This window comes from Cervus elaphus, chromosome 7, assembly GCF_910594005.1.
Source record: "Cervus elaphus chromosome 7, mCerEla1.1, whole genome shotgun sequence".
NCBI lineage: Eukaryota > Metazoa > Chordata > Mammalia > Artiodactyla > Cervidae > Cervus > Cervus elaphus.
The window spans coordinates 29,993,382-30,013,137 of NC_057821.1; the positions used below are offsets into that span (position 1 = coordinate 29,993,382).

At 36.2% G+C, this 19,756-nt stretch overlaps 2 protein-coding genes across 2 annotated transcripts; one reads left to right on the forward strand and one right to left on the reverse strand.

Annotated features, from left to right (window-relative positions):
* Positions 1-5,462: 5,462 nt before the first annotated feature.
* On the forward strand, positions 5,463-6,410 carry LOC122696765 (olfactory receptor 2W1-like). The gene has a single exon (XM_043906911.1). It carries the CDS (start codon positions 5,463-5,465, stop codon positions 6,408-6,410), a length of 948 nt encoding a protein of 315 aa, XP_043762846.1.
* A 5,103-nt stretch (positions 6,411-11,513) lies between these two features.
* Positions 11,514-12,458, reverse strand: LOC122696812 (olfactory receptor 2H2-like). Its single transcript, XM_043906942.1, has one exon. It carries the CDS (start codon positions 12,456-12,458, stop codon positions 11,514-11,516), a length of 945 nt encoding a protein of 314 aa, XP_043762877.1.
* Between the last annotated feature and the right edge of the window lie 7,298 nt (positions 12,459-19,756).

The following is a 19,756-nucleotide window of genomic DNA, read 5'->3' on the forward strand; positions in this document are numbered from 1 at the left end:
ATCTAATGCATTATTGAATAACTAATGTATGATGATACATGTACAAAAAATATTTAAAATAAGTTGTAAACTGAGGCATCAAAACTAAAACTAATTTATAGTATGCTCTGATTCTTTTAGATTATACATGTCCAAATTTTAATTACATTTCTCAGTTAATTGTAATACTTTCCTTTCATTATGCTAACTAGATATTCTCATAATTTTAAGGGGTTAGAAGCAGTTCTTTACTGACAGCAGTAAAACCATTATTAACCAAGAAGATCAAGAGTTCTACTTATCAATCATCTTCATAGTGATGCAATGTTAATTGACCACATCAAAAATTTCTTTCCTTTGGTATTTTCCTCTACCCATATAATTACTCCAAAAAGTAATTGTGATCACAAAATGAAAGGCATTTTATTCACATACCACTAACCATCTTTAAGATATCAATACTAATGCTTTTATTTTTCCCACTGATTTTCCAAATTTCTTATTTTAGGGGTCAGCATGGGGGTATCACCGTGGCACCTGTTTTGAGAAAAGGTAAAATTCTTGCTCTGATATTTGGAAAAACTGGCACAAGTAAAGGTGATTTTACTGGTCACTGAAATGACCTCTTTTTTTTTATTTAGAGAAATGTCTATTTAGGCTTTCCACACAACTTTTGATTGTGTTGTTTTGTTTTTGATATTGAGTTGCATGAGGTGTTTGTATATTTTGGTGATTAATCCCTTTCAGTTGCTTCATTTGCAAATATATTCTGCCATTCTGAGGGCTGTGTTTTCATCTTGTTTATGGTTTCCTTTGCTGTGCAAAGCTTTTAAGTTTGGTTAGGTCCCATTTTGGAAAGGAAGGCCTCTAGACTATGAGCTCAGGCAACCAACAGGCAGAGGATTAAATCTGAAAAAGTGAGTCCATGTGTCCATAAAAAAGATTTAAAGGAAGAACAGGATTTTCCTCAGCAGAATGCCCTCCCCCACATGACCCACTCATCCCAAGGCCAACATCTACAATTACCTTTTCAGTCATCTACTTTCACACCTGTTATCTCATTTACTCTTTGCAGTAATTCTAGGAGACATTATTAGCCCCATCACATGTATCATGCCTTTGAAAACCAGATACTCCTTCTGATGAAGAATGTTTCTCTGCTTCCCAGGTCCTAGGGTTGACCTCCATGTGGGTGTGGACACTGGCTCCTGTTGATGGAGGGTACACAGCTATTACAGCCGTGGGTCTCAGGGCCCTCAGAGACAGGTTCTGGGGCCACAGTGTCTTTCCCGTAGGGTTGTCGTGAGGCAGTGTGCAGTTTTTAAACCACATATTCATAAAGATATTTGTAATTACTAAATGAAACATTACTATGTCTCCTGCTTTGCAATCTACTTTTTTATGTTTAAAAATATTAACCTATATCATAATTTAAAATGACTATGAAATACCCTATATACAGATATAACAAAAGATACTAAATTTATTCCTGTTTCTGAGCATGTGTTTCCAGTTCCTCACTATTCTACATGTTTCTATGAGTGTGCTGTTACATGTACCGCTGAGATGATATGACAAGAATACCAGGACAGATGGTACCTCTGCGGTGTTCTTTCCAAAAATCCATAGCCCCACTCTAATCATGAGAAAAATACTAAAACAGAATGAACTGAGGGACATTCTGTAAAATACCTCACAGTATGCCTCAAAACTGTCAACATCATTTTAAAAATGGGAAAAAAGGAGACAGAAACTGTCACAGACCAGAAGATAGTGAGACATAACAGTAAATGCAATGTGGCATCCTAGATTGGATCCTGGGACAGAAAGAGGACACTAAGGTAGAACTGGTGAGATCCAAATGATGTCTGGAGTCTGCTTCATAGTAACACTTTTTTTTTAAAAAAAGATTCTACATACAAGTGATATAAATGAACTTATTTACAGAGCAGAAACAGACCCACAGACAGAGAAAACAAACTACGGTCACCAAAGGGAAAAGCAGGGGGAGGAATAAATAGGAGTTTGGCATTAACATATATACACTACTATATATAAAATAATCAACAAGGACCTACTGTACAGCACAGGGAATTCTATTCAATATTGTAAATTAACTATACTCCAATATAAAACAAAAATTAAATTAAAAAATGAATGTTCCTTCAGACCCAGGGTTGTTTGTAGAAGTGAGTTTTCTAGGCTATAATTTTATGCTGTCAACTAAGATTTTCTACATTAAGTCTTTTCACAGTGCAGTCTTACTCATGTCCAGTGATCAAACAATAGACTGTATCTTTCAAATATCATTTAGCTCAGTGGTTTCTTCTTAGCTTCTTCTAGAAGTCATTTCAGGGTTAGGAACTCTCCCATTGATAATGCCTCATTTCCTGTTCCTGTTGTTTTAATGAGTCAGATAATTCACCGCAGGCCATATCCACAGAGATATGAGTTCTTTCAGCTATTTGCAGTAGTGGGCATCCTTTACCTGCATTGTTCCACACCTGTCTGGCCTTCTCTAATTCTAGAATATTTTTGTATTTTATGATCTATGTTTCAGAGGTCAGATTTTGAAATGAAGTTTGCATTTATGCTTTTATTATTTTCCTTGTTGAGGCAGTTTCTCAGAGAAGAAGAAGTAATGATTTTTCATCATACTACTAATAGAATTTTAATCTGCCATTACAAATAATCTTAGGATCACTGACAAGGCTTACATTTTCTGATGTCATTACTAAAACTATTCAACAGCAAAAACTGCTGAATATTTTTTGGAATTACATACATATAAAATGGCAATTTCCAGGGAGTGTGTAATTGATCTGTGTGCCCTCAATGGAAGTAACAGGTAAATGTTTAAATAATAAATTATGGTTTTCAATCTTAAAGCTATCCAATGATGGCCAGCATAATTTTCTCACCCTTTCTGTCTGTGGTAGTGAGTCTGGTACACTTCTATGAGGCTCACCTATTGCTGAAATTGTCCTTCTTTGCCAAAATTGGGTATTTCATTGTTATGAAAATATATTTGAAAGTTAGGTTATACAAATTAGAGGTGATAGAAAATATAAAAACTACAATTACTATCATATGTAGGTTTGTGTGTCTCATCTGTGTTGTTCATTATGTCTGTTACCTTGTGATAATCTATAACTTCTTGACAAGCAATGTTCTCCCATATAAAGTAGAATAATAAAGCCATCAATAAAAGTACTTTATTTATCAAACCACATATAAGAAATGTATACTGACTTGTAAAATTGTCGTTACTTATTTAATCTTTTATTAATAGTATTAACTGGGGGAATTTCTCCTGGGAGATTTTTTTTTTTAAATGATCTTCTTCCTTGGATAATTATACAATACACATTTAATTGCTAATGAGTAACGCAATGTCCCCAAGGTCTTCCCAGACTCAACAAATTTTATCACTGCTGGTTAGGGAAAACTACTTGTTATCTTTCACACTGAAGATGTTTTCTTCTCTGAAATGTGTAATGGGAAGGTTCTTCTTGAATGGGTACATGAACTACAAAAGATGACAGGCAGTGGCTGCCTCCGGCCACTATCACATTGGATCTCAATGGCAAGTGGGAGGATTGGTATAATGAGCTATGTAATCAAGAATTACATATTCAGCCTTATTTAGGTAAAGAGACAAAGAAACTTTTCCTACTTAAGAAGAGTTAGATTTTTCTTATCCAGAAAGTCTTTGGTTAAATCATCACCACAGAAAAGCTCCCTAAGCTTAATTAGGGTAAGTGGGGAAAGAAATTATGTTGTTTTTAAAACATTTGATAAGATTTCCAATTTAAAGAATTTTCATGAAAGTTTATTGTTTCTATAGCAAATTTTTTTCTTCAAAGTTTTAAACATACATTAAATCCTAAATTGATTTCACATGAAAATGTGTATTTGTGTTTTTAATTTCTACCCCCCAAATTCATAAATTTATTTTAACAAGCATTTGTTAAGAACCTAGGAGATACCTTATGAGGCAGCTATATGGATTAAAAGCTTTTGTTTTAAGATATAAAACAGAATGAATTCAATTTTGCATATATGATTGATATGGGAGTAAAAGCCAGTGGAAATCCCCACAGATTAGCTAAATTTGTAAATTTGAAGCTGCAAAAGATGAAGGGACCAGAAAAAATAGAATTCTTAGTTATGTGTACAGAATTAGTAACTGAAGTCACAGAGGCAGAGGAAATATGGGGGAAAGGAGATCCATTAGAGAATGTTGTTTATAAATACAGGAAGAAAGGAGGAAAAGAATGGAAATTCCACTGAGGGAAATGGTAGTGAAAAATTGAAAAGAACTATTTATGACGGCAAAGGGCAGGTCTAATATAGAAGGCATTAACCTGCCATAGAGAATTCAAGCAGAAAAATAATTTAGAAAAGACCACCAGTTTAGAAACTAGGAATCCATTTGTGTGCTTGAGAGACATTTTCGTAGTAGAAATGAGTTTGAAAAAAGACACTAGTTTTGTTAGATAGGAAAAGAAGTGTCCATGTGTGGTCATCAAAGCCTCTTCGGACCAACATCAAGTGTTTAAAGATTTTTTTTCTGTGCTAATCCTGAGAAAAGTCACTAGAGATATAAATATAAAAATAACACGATCCCCCCTCCTGAAGTTGTTTAACATTTTAAATGCATAAGTAGTAGAACTGGAGCTCCTGTAAGATGAGGGATAGGACACAAATAAATATTAATGAATGAGTATAAAACTAAGAAATGGGTACATTTTAAAAGAATTACTTAATAGGAAATGATATAATTTGGAATCAAAAGTACAGTTGAACTACAATATTGTAAAGTAATTAGCCTCCAATTAAAATAAATAACAATTTAAAAAGAAAAAAAGAAAAAAGTGGTGTCTGCAATGAAAGAGGGAGAATGCTCTTTCTGGGGAGGGATGGAAAAAGAAAAATAATGTTTGGAAATACAAGTTTTTAGCTGAAAGGAAAGTTTGCATTTTAAAATATAAGATCAGAAGATTTATATAGAAGAGTGAACATGAACAGCAGGATTGAACCTTTGTGCGTAACTATTGGAAAAGTCATAACAGTTATGCAGCCTTCATTTTCTATGAACCCTTGGATGAAGGAAGCAACAATGTGCTGCAGATTCCCAACCCCCTTTCAGCATCCTGATTTGTAAAGGGAAGTTCATCTGGCCTCATTCAACCATTTTTCTCAGGATTTTCTTCTGAGACTTCTCAGTTTTTTGCCTTGACATAGGAGACAAAGTAAATGAAGGTATAAACTCTGGAGGCAAATTGCCCTTTAAATACATTTTATACCAAATTGGATAAACAGGAAAGTTAGAATAATTATGAGATTTAAATACTAATTTTTTAATTGTGTGATGTTTATCTTAGCAATATATACCTGTAATATTGTTTAAAAACATACTCACTATGGTTTCCAATATGTTAATATTTTATTTTCACAGCTGATATTAAGGAAATAAGAAAATGATCAATGATAGCTACTTTGGTGGTTTTATACTCCTTGGTTTCCCTGGGCAGCCTCAACTGGAGATGATCGTCTCTGGGGTTGTCTTTTTCTTCTACACTATTGCCTTGATAGGAAATATCGCCATCATCCTGCTGCCGTTACTAGATGAACGTCTCCAAATTCCTATGTACTTCTTCCTTAGAAATTTGGCCATCTTGGATCTCTGTTATACCACAAATATAGTCCCACAGATGTTGGTCAATGTTTGGGGTAAAGACAAAAAAATCTCTTTCAGTGGCTGTGCCTTTCAACTTTTCATTGATGTGACATTATGCACAGTTGAATGCATGCTCCTGGCTGTGATGTCCTATGACAGATACAATGCTGTCTGCAAACCTCTACATTATATGACAATAATGAACCCTCAACTCTGTCAAGGCCTAGTGACCATAACCTGGATAATTGGTATCATTAATTGCATGATACTCTCTCCCTATGCTATGAGTCTTCCTCGATGTGAAAACCACCACCTGGATCACTATTTCTGTGAGATATCTGCAATGGTCAAAATTGCATGTGTGGACACCACAGTCATGGAAGAAATATTATTTGCATTGTGTTTTTTTATTTTCCTCCCACCACTTCTTCTCATTCTGGTTTCATATGGCCTCATTGCTGTAGCTGTGCTCAAGATCAAGTCTGCAGCCGGGAGACAAAAAGCATTTGGGACCTGTTCCTCCCATCTCATTGTGGTATCCATCTTCTATGGGACTGTTATCTACATGTACATCCAACCAGGAAACAGTCCATCTCAGGATGAGGGTAAACTGCTCAGTATCTTTTATTCCATTGTTACTCCCAGCTTGAACCCACTGATCTATACACTAAGGAATAAGGAGTTCAAGGGGGCCATGAAGAGGTTGATTAGGAAAGAAAAACTTTCTAGAGAAACAATAGGACACTAATATTTTTTCACAAGGCATTTCCAATAAAGAAATTGGCCCCATGTAACCTTTAATTCATTGTGAAATTATTTTAGTAGCAGCCATTACTTAAAAGTAAAAAATAATACCTAGAAAAATGTGCGTATATTTTAATGTCCTTGTCCTATAATGCCAAGGGTTGATTCTAAACTAAATATGCCTTTCAAAGTCACTAGCTAATGGCCAACAGGCACATGAATAGATGCTCAAAATCGTCAATTATTAGAGAAATCCAAATCAAAATTACAATGAGGTATCACCTCACACTGGTAAGAATGTCATCATTTAAAAGTCTACAAATAATAAATGCTGGAGAGGATGCGGAGAAAAAAAGAACTCCCTTACACTGGATGAGATGGCTGGATGGCATCATCAACTCGATGGGCATGAGTTTGAGTAAACTCTGGGTGTTGGTGACGGACAGGGAGGCCTGGAGTGGTGCGATTCATGGGGTCGCAAAGAGTCGGACACGACTGAGCGACTGAACTGAACTGAATGAACCTGTTGATGGGAATGTAAGTTGGAGCAGCCACAATTGAAATAAGTATGGAGGTTCCTTTAAAAACTAAAAACAGAGTTATTATATGGGCATGTATCTGGAGAAAACTCTAATTCAAAAAAAGGAATATATGCACCCCAGTGCTCATGTGTGTGTATGTGCTCAGTCACGTCTGACTCTTTGCAACCCTGCGGACTGCTGTTCTCCAGGCTCCTCTGTTCATGGGGCTTCCCAGGCAAGAATACTGGAGTGGGTTGCCATTTCCTGCTCCACCAACCAGTGCTCATAGCAGCACAAGATACAATAGCCAAGACATGGAAGCAACCTAAGTGTCCATTGACAGAAAAATAGATAAAGAAGCTCTGGTATATGTGTTATAGGTTATTATAATAAAGGTTATTGTTGTTGTTCAGTTGTCCAGTCTTGTCCGACTCTTTGTGACTCTATGGACTGCAGCACACCAGGCTTCCCTGTTCATCACCAACTCCCGGAGCTTATTCAAACTCATGTCCATTGAGTCAGTGATGCCATCCAACCATCTCATCCTCTGTCATTCCCTTCTCCTCCTGTCTTCAATCTTTCCCAGCATCAGGGTCTTTTCCAAAGAGTTAGCTCTTCACATAAGGTGGCCAAAGTATTGACGTTTCAGCTTCAGCATCAGTCATTCCAATGAATATCCAGGACTGATTTCCTTTAGGATTGACTGGTTTGATCTTGCAGTCCATAGGTTATTACTCAGCCATAAAAAATGAGTAAAAGAAAAAAAAAGAATAATGCCATTTGCAGCAACATGGATGACTTAGACATTATAATACTAAGTAGAATAAGTCAGACAAAGATAATTATATGATATCACTTATATGTGGAATCTAAAAAAATGATACAAACAAACTTTTTTACAAAACAGAAATATGCTCACAGACATAGAAAACGAACTTATGGTTACCAAAGGGGATGCGGGGAGCTAAAGTAGAATTTGGGATTAATATATATACACTACTATGTATAAAATAGATAAACAAAGACCTACTGTAAAGCACAGGCAACTATATTCAATATCTTATAACAGCCTATAACCCAAATGGAAAAGAATCTGAATCTATATATATATGCTCATATATTATATATATTCAGATATATACATATATATATTTGAATCACTTGGCTGTATACCTGAAACTAACACAACAGTGTAAATTGACTACCCTTCAAGTTAAAAAATGGATGAAAAGTAAAAGAAAAAGCCCTCACTCATCATTCCTATTCTGTAAATCATGTTCCATTCTTTAAGCGTTTTCCTTATAGTTCAATTCAAGCTTTATCAAGAAGCTGAAATATTTCAGCACTGACCACACAGTATGAGTCAGATGATTCCATCCTCAAGCTAGTATCACAGAAAGATGTGAATTTTGATAAAATTTTCTAGGCAGTTCATTAATAAAAGAATAAAATGCATAATACATTTTAACAGTTGAATCGGGTTTTAAGTATAAATAATATATTAACAGATACAAAAATCCAGTAACATTCAAAGGCAGATGAAATAGGCATTTGAATATTTTTTCAGAATAATAATATTGTTGTTAAAGTATAGGCTATCTTGGTAGAGAGAGAAAAGAATCCAAAAGGTAAATTTAAGCCCAATTGTTAATAAAAACTGTGGAGTCTATACTTTCAAATATTTCTCTGATGATCAGTGACTTTTGCTTTTATTGTTCTTATTTGCTCTTTCAAATGCTTTTCTTACTGAATTCTCCTATTGTTAACCTGAAAAGGGGCAAGATTTATAACTTTTATAATAGCCATGTTTTAGGTGCTACTTTTTTCACATATATCTGAATTTCTATGGCTACACACTAAAAAAGGCAGACATGCAAACAAACACAGGTACGTATATGAACATACCACTGATGATGGTTTTTATACTGGTGAACATATGTTCCTGTCCTCTAGCAGGTCCTATGTTCAGGACTTCGGGTGGATTACAGGACAATATATAAACAGAACTTACCATGCAAGCATCAGAAGGTTCAATCTACCACCATCTACAACACATGTGCCAGAATATGGCACTAAATTTCAAAGGAATAAAATGCCTGAATCCATAATATAGCCAGTCTTTTCCTGAATTAGTGACTTATACAAGGAAATATTGGTTGTTATCTAGAATATCTTAAAGGAATCAATATTTTCTGACTTTTTTGTGGTTTTATAACAGTGCCTGGATCTCAGTATACATTCCATAAAAATTTGTGACTAGAGTGGAAAAAAATCATATCAACAAAAATGTCAGTGCAAAGCTAAATCCACAGTGCCTCTGACCACTATTTCTTTACTCATATCCCAAAATGTAAATGCATCTTGATCATCTACATTTTCCCATGCTGTTATTCCCATAGTGGAATCCCTTTCCTTTCCCATATACCTGCCCTTATCCTTCCTAAAACCTTCCGATGTACCACTGGGATCGCCTGTCCCATAATTAATAATTCACCTATATCCTCAAATAATTTAGTTAATATTTTCTATACCTTTATTTTTCAGTTCCTATGTTAACTGAATTGAGACCCTCTCTTGAAGACAATATTTCAACCACAACTCCCTTATGAGAAAATAATCCCACCCTCACTTCTTCAGAAAGCGGGATTTGAGTTATTGGTTTTATTCTATTTCTAGACCATTCTTCCCTTTGCTCCTATTTTTAAAATATGTGGATTCATTTGAAGCTCATGTCATTTTGGCTGAGCAACTATCTAGTCTGGAACTTCCCACAGTTGGTCCCAGACGGCTTGCATCAGAATCACCTATGGTGTTGTTTAAAATGTCCATCCCAGGGCACAATCAGATGCTTTAAATCAGCAATTCTGAGTATGAAACACAGTACTTTAATTTTTAACAAGTATACCATGTGAATCTTATGAATTCTAAAGTCTGAGGAACTGTATATCTTCCCTTCTTACTGCTCTCATTTACTGGTATCATGGCCTCTCTCCACATGCATTTACATTTTGGCATCAGATGCACAGCTTTCCTCTTACTAAAGGCCTTGGTATCATTTCAGGCTGTGTCAAAAGTAAGATGAACTTTTGAAAATGCCGGCATCCCTGTTTCCATCTCGAAGGTAAATACCACTTCTCAGTCTCAGGAACTCATTACTATGTCCACATCATAAATCTCATTACTTCTAGAGCTGCTCCAGCTGTAAAATCTTAAAGCAAAATATCACAAAACAACCTCTGTCCTTTTAGATTTCTTCCCATTTACTCTTTTTAATCTTTGAATTGAGTGAAAAGACAACAAAATGATTATATAACCATTGTTCTCATCAACAGTGAGAAATATTATGTCATTCCTGACCAGTTTACTGTTGGTTTCAGTAACAGTAGTTTTTTAAGTTTGCAAATAAGAATTTAAGTTTTAAAAAATTTTGGTATGAAATCTCCAAATCAGAAACAAGTGGTACAGTTTATCAGTACAGGAAAATGGGATGGAATACAGCTTAATACTAATTCCATCTATCATGAATTAGGCATAAGCAGATGGGAGACATATTTGATTAGGCAATCTTACAGGAGAATCAACAATTTATACCTGGATTTCAGTGAAATAAACTAGAGTAGTGAACACTCATAAGCAGTAGCTAAAAGGCATCAATAAATAAATTTTGGTGGGTGGATAATATTCAAAAGGCACATGGCATAGTGATCAGATGTAGGCAAGAGATGAAGAATAAGTCTCTATTAAGCTGATAAAAATATTTTGCTTAATATCTCTTTATACCATTGGACAGTAAGTTCCATAACCTCGATGAATTTTTATATCTTATCTACCATTATATACCCAGGATCTGGTACAAAATAGAAGCCTAATTTAAAAAATCAACAAATATCTCTGAGATGAATGAATAAGAATTGGATCTGATAAAAGTTATGACAGAGACTCAGAATGAAGAAAAAAGAAGGCTGTTCCCATAATTGGTGGCCCATAATATTGGGGCTCAGACTAAGAAACTTGGACACACCGGGTTGTAGAGCCGCAGCAGTACCGGGAACAATAAGTACTGACCTCTGCTTGGCAAATACTTTGGCACTGGGGATTTCTAGGTACATTACACATAGAAAAAGGACAGACTGAGGCAAGGAGGCAGAAGTAACTCAGAACCAAGAACCACTGATTAGATTTCCTGAGTGTTTATTAAACAATCCCTGAAAATGTTAGGAGCCTTGCTGGGACTAGATGGTTAGATGAAAGGAGTGGTTGGGTTTGGAGGAAAATAGACCAAAGCAAAAAGAAATCAATGTAAATGCATGAGACATTTCACTTGGTCTTTTATTTTGCAAGCTTGTGTTTCTTTTGTTGCCCCTATTCAACTATATTATGTGTTCTTTAATATGACTAATAAATATATTCATTTCTACCACATACTGTGCCTAAATAAGCATCATGAAGCAAATAAGGAACTCAGTTTGAACAAAATGCAGCTCTTTACTACTTTAAGGTTGGGAGGTATATCTTCAGATTTTTTGAAGACCTCAGAGAGAACAAGGTCATTTTCTCTTCTCAAGTTAAGCAGAAGTCCAACATTTTTAGTTATTCCAAATATCCCAGGTCCTCCTCCCTAGTCTTATTAGTGCCCCCTTTACCTTCTTGTTCCTTAGAGTGTAGATGAGTGGGTTAAGAGTCGGTGTTACAACAGTGTAGAAAAGGGTGAGAAACTTGCCCTGTTCATGAGCATAGTGACTCTTGGGTTGAAGATAGACAGCTGTGACAGTGCCATAGAAGAGGGAGACTACAAGAAGATGAGAAGCGCAGGTGCCAAATGCTTTCTTCTTGCCTGAAGTTGACTTTATTCTCAGCACAGCTTTAGCAATAGCAATGTAAGAGGAAAAGATAATAATCAGGGGCACCACCAGGAGAATAATACTGGCTATGGACATCTGGATTTCATTATAGATGGTATCTGCACTAGAGACTTGAATGAGGGCTGGAACTTCACACACAATGTCATCCACCCTCCGGTTAGAGCAGAAGGGTAACCGGAGGGTAGCAGGAGACTGAATCAGAGACTGAATCAGGCCAGTCCCCCATGCTAGGACGGCCAGCTGCAGACAAAGTTTTGGGTGCATGATAGTGGTATATTGGAGTGGATGACATACTGCCACATAGCGGTCCACAGCCATGATGACAAGAAGGATACATTCAGTGGCCCCAAGCCACAAGAAGACATAGAGTTGAATGGCACAGCCAGTGTAGCTGATGGTCTTCTCTGGACCCCAGAAATTAACCAACATCTGTGGAACACAGCTGCTGGTGAAACAGAGATCTAGCAGAGATAGGTTGGAAAGAAAGTAATACATGGGGATGTGGAGTTTTGGATCCTTCAAGGAGGCAAGAATTATGACCAAATTTCCTGTAATAGTCAAGCAATAAAAGATCAGGATCACCCAGAAAAGTGTCTTCTCCAAATATGGCTTGTCAGAGAAGCCCAGGAGGATGAAATCACTATGGCTGTCATTACAAATTGTGAACATAGCTGCTGGAGCAATTGTCTTTTTAGGAAGTAGTTCAAAAGTAGTTGCTCAAAGGCCTGTACAGAGACAGGGAGAAAGGCAGTGTGAATTATTTGATTACTTTCTACTCAAGGGCTCAAGGGTGAGATTTTTCCCTCCTATATTTAAAAAAATACAAAATTTAGTAATCCGTTTTAATCATTCATATCCATAATTTGTTTTCTTTATTTTTCTCATCCTCTTTCCCACCTTGTTCATATTTTGTATCTGATTAGAACTTTATATTATAAATATTACATAAATACTGAATACCTTCTAGTTAAAATATCTTTGATAAGTATTATGAGATTATTTTATCCTTGCTCTCAGAGACTACACATTTATTACATTTACTGCATAGATTTTTATATAAATTACTGTTCAATAACATTCTCTTTCTCTTTTTTCCTTTTGTTTTCATTTTTATGTTTTTGTATCCCAATTTGTCTGAATACTTTTCTCCCATCCCAGTCTTCATTCCTCTATCTTCCTCCTACCTTTCTCTTCTTCATTCCCCCTTTCCACTATCTCTCTTGATTTTTTAGCTTGAATTGTTCCTCAGACACTTTATGATATGTGATCTAAGGAAGTTATTTAAACTTACTCTTCTCAGTTATTTCTTTATGTTATCTTTTGAAAAATGGAGGGGAGGTGGAGGAATCATAGAACCTACTTATGCCTGTTGGACAAGCTAAGTATGGGGACTTCCTGGGTGGTCCAGTGGTTAAGACTCTGCCCTCCCAAGGCAGGGTGTGGGTTCCATGCCTGGTCAGGGAACTAAGATCCCACATGCCATGTGTGGAATGTGCCCCCCCCCCAAAAAAGAAACTAATGTGAAGGGAGTTCCTGGCCCATAATAACTGCTCAGTGTTTATTACGTATCATAATCCTGATGATACTTTTCAGTTGATTGTTCCAGAAGCGAAACATCAAAATATAGAAGCAAAGTTTTATAGAGAATATAAGTTATATCATTTAGAAAAAAGAAATGTCATATATCTACCTTTTCTCCCTTGAAAAGTAATTGGACCCACTTCTCATCACTTTAAATAATCTATCTTTATATTGCAGTGCAGACATATCAGTTTTTAATATAGTTTTCTTCCCATAAAGCCTGAGATTACAAAACAAATTTGAAATATGTGTTATCTATTATTTATCTTTCTAGTAGATTAAAAAAAGATTTGGGGAAATATTCTTTCCACTCAATCACTAGTGGTATTTCCTTAACATCCTAAAGAAAGATGACACCCTTAGTGCCTTTTCCTTCTTCCTCCCTTTTTCTGTTGTTAATTTTTAAAGATTCTGTACCTCTTTCCTTCACCTTCCTGCTTCTCTCTTCCCTACCAGTTTTCCTATTAGCGTAGCATAACAAAATCTGTCAGTTCCTCAACTTTAATACACTTAAAGCTTAATATACTTTTTATATTTTTAAGTATTTTCATTTACAATAAGCTTTTGCCAAGGGAGTCTCCCAACAAGACTCACAGAAGGAAAATAATCAAAATTAAAGATTTGAAAAAGATTGTACAAGTCTATGCCCTTCAGTGACTCCCTTTAGCTTCCAGTCCGTCAAGAAATGTAAACTCTTGGACTCCATTCTCTCATCCAAATCAATGTTTGATAAAGTATTACTTATGCCAACATTTAAATAAAGGTATTCCTTTTCCAAAACAGTTAATTCCCTGGTGGCTTACATGGTACAGAATCTGCTTGTAATGCAAGAGACTTGGGTTTGATCCCTGGGTTGGGAAGATCCCTTGGAAGAGGGCATGACAACCCACTCCAGTATTTTTGCCTAGAGTCCCCATGGACAGATGAGCCAGGCAGGCTAAAGTCCATGGGGTTGCAAAGAGTCAGACATGACTAAGCAACTAAGCACACAAACTAAATTATCAAAATTCTGATGGCAAATTTCAGGTGCTGTATCTATCACTTTATTCATAATTTATTCCTTATATACCAAATCATTCCACAAACACAGACTTAAGAAAATGTACATAGATTCAATGGATAGAAAGAAATTTTAATCAGAGATCCATAAACTAAATAGACATTGTTAAGCAGTAGCAGCAGCCAAACTCAGCTTGACTGAGTTCTTACCAGGTAACTTGATAGTTTGATAAGTGGCTTAGCACTTATTTAATCCTCACACATAAAAAAATGTATCAGGTAGTGAAATTTGCCTGAGTCATCTTCCTATATTTTGTCAGCAATTATGCTACATATTTTTATCACTTTAAAATAATTTAAAAAATGAAAATGTGAACTAGAGAAAATCAAATGCATGGAAAGGAAATGTGTTGAAAACATTTAAAATCATATGGTAAAGAATCTGCCTGCAAGGCAGAAGACCCAGGTTAAATCCCTGGGTTGGAAGATCCCCTGGAGAAGGGCATGGCAACCTACTCTAGTACTCTTGCCTGGAGAATTCCATGGACAGAGGAGCCTGGCAGGCTACAGTCCATGGGGTCGTAAAGAATCAAACACAACTGAGGGACCAATATTTTCACTTTCTTTTCAAAAATAATACATTGTGTCAAATGGGCCACTCAAGCCAAGATTCTAAGAAAAATTATGATATGCCCTGATATCTGCAATCTATTATATGAATTCATAGGGGTGAATTCTTAATCTCAGTCTAATATAGTTTCAACAACATGATACCATGCAGCTTTTTACATCAGTATATGTTTTTACTTTTACACAGCTTGCTGGAAGATATTTCCTGAATATTCTGGTCCTATTGTCTTCTATCTATCCATCCTACTCTTACCCACCTATCATGAATCACATTTGATTTTAACTAAATACTAAAAGTAGATTTATTTGAAGTTCTCTCAATCAATAGTTCTCATTAGTACCTCTTACAAGATAGTAATCTATAAGAACTCACAAACACAAATATTTTGAAAGGAATTAAGATGCACAAGATCCCTCATATCTCATATCTTTATTTTACTTAGCTTTTTTTCTTTAAAATAATACCAATTTTTGAAAATCCATATATACTTTCTGAGCCTCTATTCTTTTTTCTGTGCCATTGTTCCTTTATTTTTGTAATTTTTGCAAACTAGAGTTGAAATGTCACCACTTTGATTATAAATCTGAGTTCAATATTTAGTAGAAGAAACAAGTTAATGTTTTAAAAACTCTGAGTTGATGATTTTCCCATCTCCAAAATCAAAATACCTCCTATTTCATCTTATGACTTTTATCTACTTCCAGTAACTTTTGGTTTGTGTTCTTTGTATAAATCTAGATTGTTCTACTTTTTCCGGTTTTCTTTGTCTTTTAAAAGATATTCTCTGTATGTATATGTCTATTTATATTTCTATCTAATACATTTGTGTCTCCGTTCATCTATCTAAGCTCTTGTCTAATTACAAATCATTGCAAGAGGTCTATCCCCTGCCCTGTCCTGGATCAACTATTCTCAAAAGATTCTTGGGTAGGAGGAGAGAGTCTTAGTTTAGCTCATATCCACTATGCAAAATACCATAAGAATTCTCTTTATATCTATTTCTGTTGAGATTGTCTTCTCACAAACGTCAATTTTGTCTGTGCTTTTCTTTTAGTTCATCTCCTCTGCTTCTGAGAACAGTATCTAGAGGAGATTTCATGGAGAGCCAATGCATCCCAATTAATGTGGTTACAAATGTGGAATACAATATTTACATCTCACCTTCTAAAACAGATGCCTCTGGTGAAGTATATCTCAATGTACAGCCCATCTCTGATTTCAGCAGAACTTTAGTGGGCAGTTCTGTGTGAATTCAGATTCATCTCACCCACCCTGACAGTGTCTTAGTTCAAGCATGCTGTATATGTCTTCTTGGTTGGCCCCAGCCCTTGTGTAACACTGTGGGACTCTACTTGGCACAAAGTGCTGCTCAAAAATGCTAGAGATTTAATGACCCTAGAGGAAACTTTCAAACAAGGGAGAATGGTAGCAAGTGGATAAGTGTTCCAGCAATTCTTCCTTCATGTGAAAAAATCATATGTTTTCCAGGAGGTCCCGGGAGAACTGATCTCCCATTGCACACAACCTGACTAATATGCCCTTACACTCTCTGTTTTTCTTACCTGTCTCAATTTCCCTGTCCTTCACTCATTATTCCTGAAGTTAGTTGCTTGAATCTAATTTCTATTCTCAAGCTCTGCTTTCTGGAGGACCTAAATGGAATTGGTCTGGAAGCAGTATTTGAAAGCAGACTCTTAGAAGAGTATTCAGGAAATAAATCACTCACCAGTCAAATCGTGACAAACCCTCCACTGATAGGGGTAAATGGAATAGTGGTAACTCAACATGCTCTAACATTACTATTACTAATAGTCTTACATGTTGTGGTTTGGCATACTGATAGAAGGGAGCATTGGAGTACATCTAGCCCTTGAAAGATATGAGGGTAATGATACTTAGATAATTGTCAACATTGCGGGCTTTCATTGACTATCTTGGAAGCCTTGAAAAAAAAAAGAGTAGCATGCTCCAGTCAGTCAACCAATTACCAGCCTAAGGCCATGGTTCTCAAACTGTTGGTTAAAATGCAGATTTCTGGGTCCCACATCCAGAGTTTATGATTCCCTAGGTTTGGGGTAAGGCCCAAGAATTGGCATTTCTAATAAAGTCCTAGTTGATGATAATGAAGCAGGTCCAGGGAGCAACTTTGAGAACCAATAACTAGGAAATGCTACAAAAGCAAGTAAACTTCCATGGAAGCACTTAAAGAGATTCTCATGTCCTGCATAGGAAAGAGGGCTGAAAATCAGATCCAGGACTTGGTTATAAGAGTGACAGGACTGCAAAGAAGAAAAATACACATCTCAACAGACTGTTTATATTAAAGTCAGGACTCTGGAAGGGATGAAGCCATACCCTTACACCTAAGATGATGGATATGTGTTGCACCTCAAAAACGTGAACTTACTTTCAGATTTTTCTGAACCTCTAAAACTGACAAAAGCAGTCTCCTCCCTCTTGTTAGAGGAGAGAAAACTCCACTTGTCAGAGATCATGTACTTGTTCCTTGCAAGATGCTTCAGACCTTCTCACAATCTCTCATTGTCCTTACTCAACAACTCCAGAGCAATAACTATGATCCCTACTATAAGAGAAAATAGATTATTCTAAAATCTGTTGTACCTGGCTAACATATACCATCAGTAACTTCTCTTTGAGGAGAAACAGAATACAAATCTGGGTATGGAAAAGTTTATAGACATTGGAACACTTTTGCAGTACTTAGGAATTCAATTTCTTGAAAGGAATGCTGGATTCAGTTCTAATATATTAATACTACAGGGATGTAGTATAAAACTTTTATAGATTTATATGTACAGTGAATGTGATAGCATTGCTGCAGTTGCCTTGACAGAATAATAAAATGTAACAGGGTTCAGAGTTAGGAATGTTAGAATGGATTTATGATGTACCAACAGAGAATCTACCATCTCACCACACTTCCTGTGATGTCCCAGAGGACACACTCTATTAAGTGAGTAGAGAATGTACTAGTAAAGGGGCAAAGTATCTCTGGGAAGCTTAATGTCCTCTGCAGACCAAGATTAACAAGAGGAGATGCTTTCAAGAAACTAGGATCCCTACTAAGAATGTGAATGATAAAATTTCAAATAAGCAGAGGCAAAATGGCAGCTCTTCACTACCTGAACCCAGGTACAGTTAACAGAATGAACAGCAGTGAGAGAGCCTTAATACACAAATATCTATGGTGATGGCTAGTAGATTATAATATTCCTAGGGTTGAGACATACATAGAGACAATTACAAAGTTGGTGGAATAGATTTGTCAAAATATTGAGTTGGTGAAACAGAAATGGTAACAGCAATAAAAATAATGATCCTTCACCCAGGTCTCACATCTAAGTCTGTTCTCAGACCTAGATTCCATCAATTAAAGGAAAGGGCAATTCCCTTAAGAAAGAACTTTGAAATGCCACTTCAAGAATATACAATAAATAATCTACTTAGCATTTCTCCAATGCCCTATAAGTTTTCCCTTGTGGCTCAGCTGGTAAAAAATCCACCCGCAATGCAGGAGATCTGGGTTTGATCCCTGGGTTGAGAAGATCCCCTGGAGAAGGGAAAGGCTACCCACCCCAGTATTCTGGCCTGGAGAATTCCATGGACTGTATATTTCATGGTATCGCAAAGAGTCAGACACGACTGAGCGACTTTCACTTTCACTTTTCTAATGCAACTTATGGCCATTTACCAAATTAACTGAACAAGGGGAAAGACAAGTACTGAGACCAAAATTGTGAGGGCCATCCAATATCGAGTCTTATTTGATGCAGGGCACACAAAATGTCATAATGACCCCCAATGATAGCGAAGGCTTAGAGGCATGAGAGATAAATGAAGTCTTGGCCTAAGTTCAGTTTACAATTAGTCCAGAAGGCTTGTGGACTTGCTCCATGGTATTTAATGGTCTCTGAATGCATAAAGAGGACAGATATATTTAGCCAATGGAAGAATCCTCTTGTTGATGCCCTAATGGAATAAAAGCCAAGGGAAAATCCATAGACCTGCCTTTCATCAGCCAAGATCAGAAGCAATACTGTGTCCTGAATAAAATTCATGGATTAGTTCAGACTTTGAACCAGAAGATGTAGAATAAACTGATAATGGCTCCCATCTACTCAGTACCAGGGGTACTAAGGCACATGAAAGTACATGACCTTAAACCTAACAAATGGTTGCCTCATTTGCAGCTGTGTATCTGTTGTAGAATCTTAACAAGAAAAGATTAATATAGGCTCTAGCATATGGTTGATCTATCGAGTGTATCATTTTTAATCCTCATCAGTACAGAGAATTAAAGGCAATTTACATTTATGTGAGGACAATAGGACATACTCACTGTCCCACCTTGGATCTAAATCAACTCTCCCTTTTCTGACAAAATATAGTCTGCAAAAATCTTGACTGTCCTGATATTTCATAGAACATAATTATTTCACAATATTGATGGCAGCATCCTAATCAGATCTAAGTGAATGTGAAAGTTGCTCAGTCGTGTCCAACTCTTTGTTTACACAGTCCATGGAATTCTTTTGGCCAGAATACTGGAGTTGGAGCTTATCCCCTTCTCCAGAGGATCTTCCCAATCCAGGAATCAAATTGGGGTCTCCTGCATTGCAGGCAGATTCTCATCAACTGAGCTGTCAGGGAAGCCCTAAATTAAATATAAGGAGCAAGAAATTGCAAGAAGTCTGAATATACTATGGCATGCATGTCAAAGGGTGGAAGATAAACC

Bases quoted from the DNA above. Each gene is read 5' to 3' on its own strand.
- LOC122696765 (XM_043906911.1), top strand. From the start codon at position 5,463: ATGATCAATGATAGCTACTTTGGTGGTTTTATACTCCTTGGTTTCCCT.
- LOC122696812 (XM_043906942.1), bottom strand. From the start codon at position 12,458: ATGTTCACAATTTGTAATGACAGCCATAGTGATTTCATCCTCCTGGGC.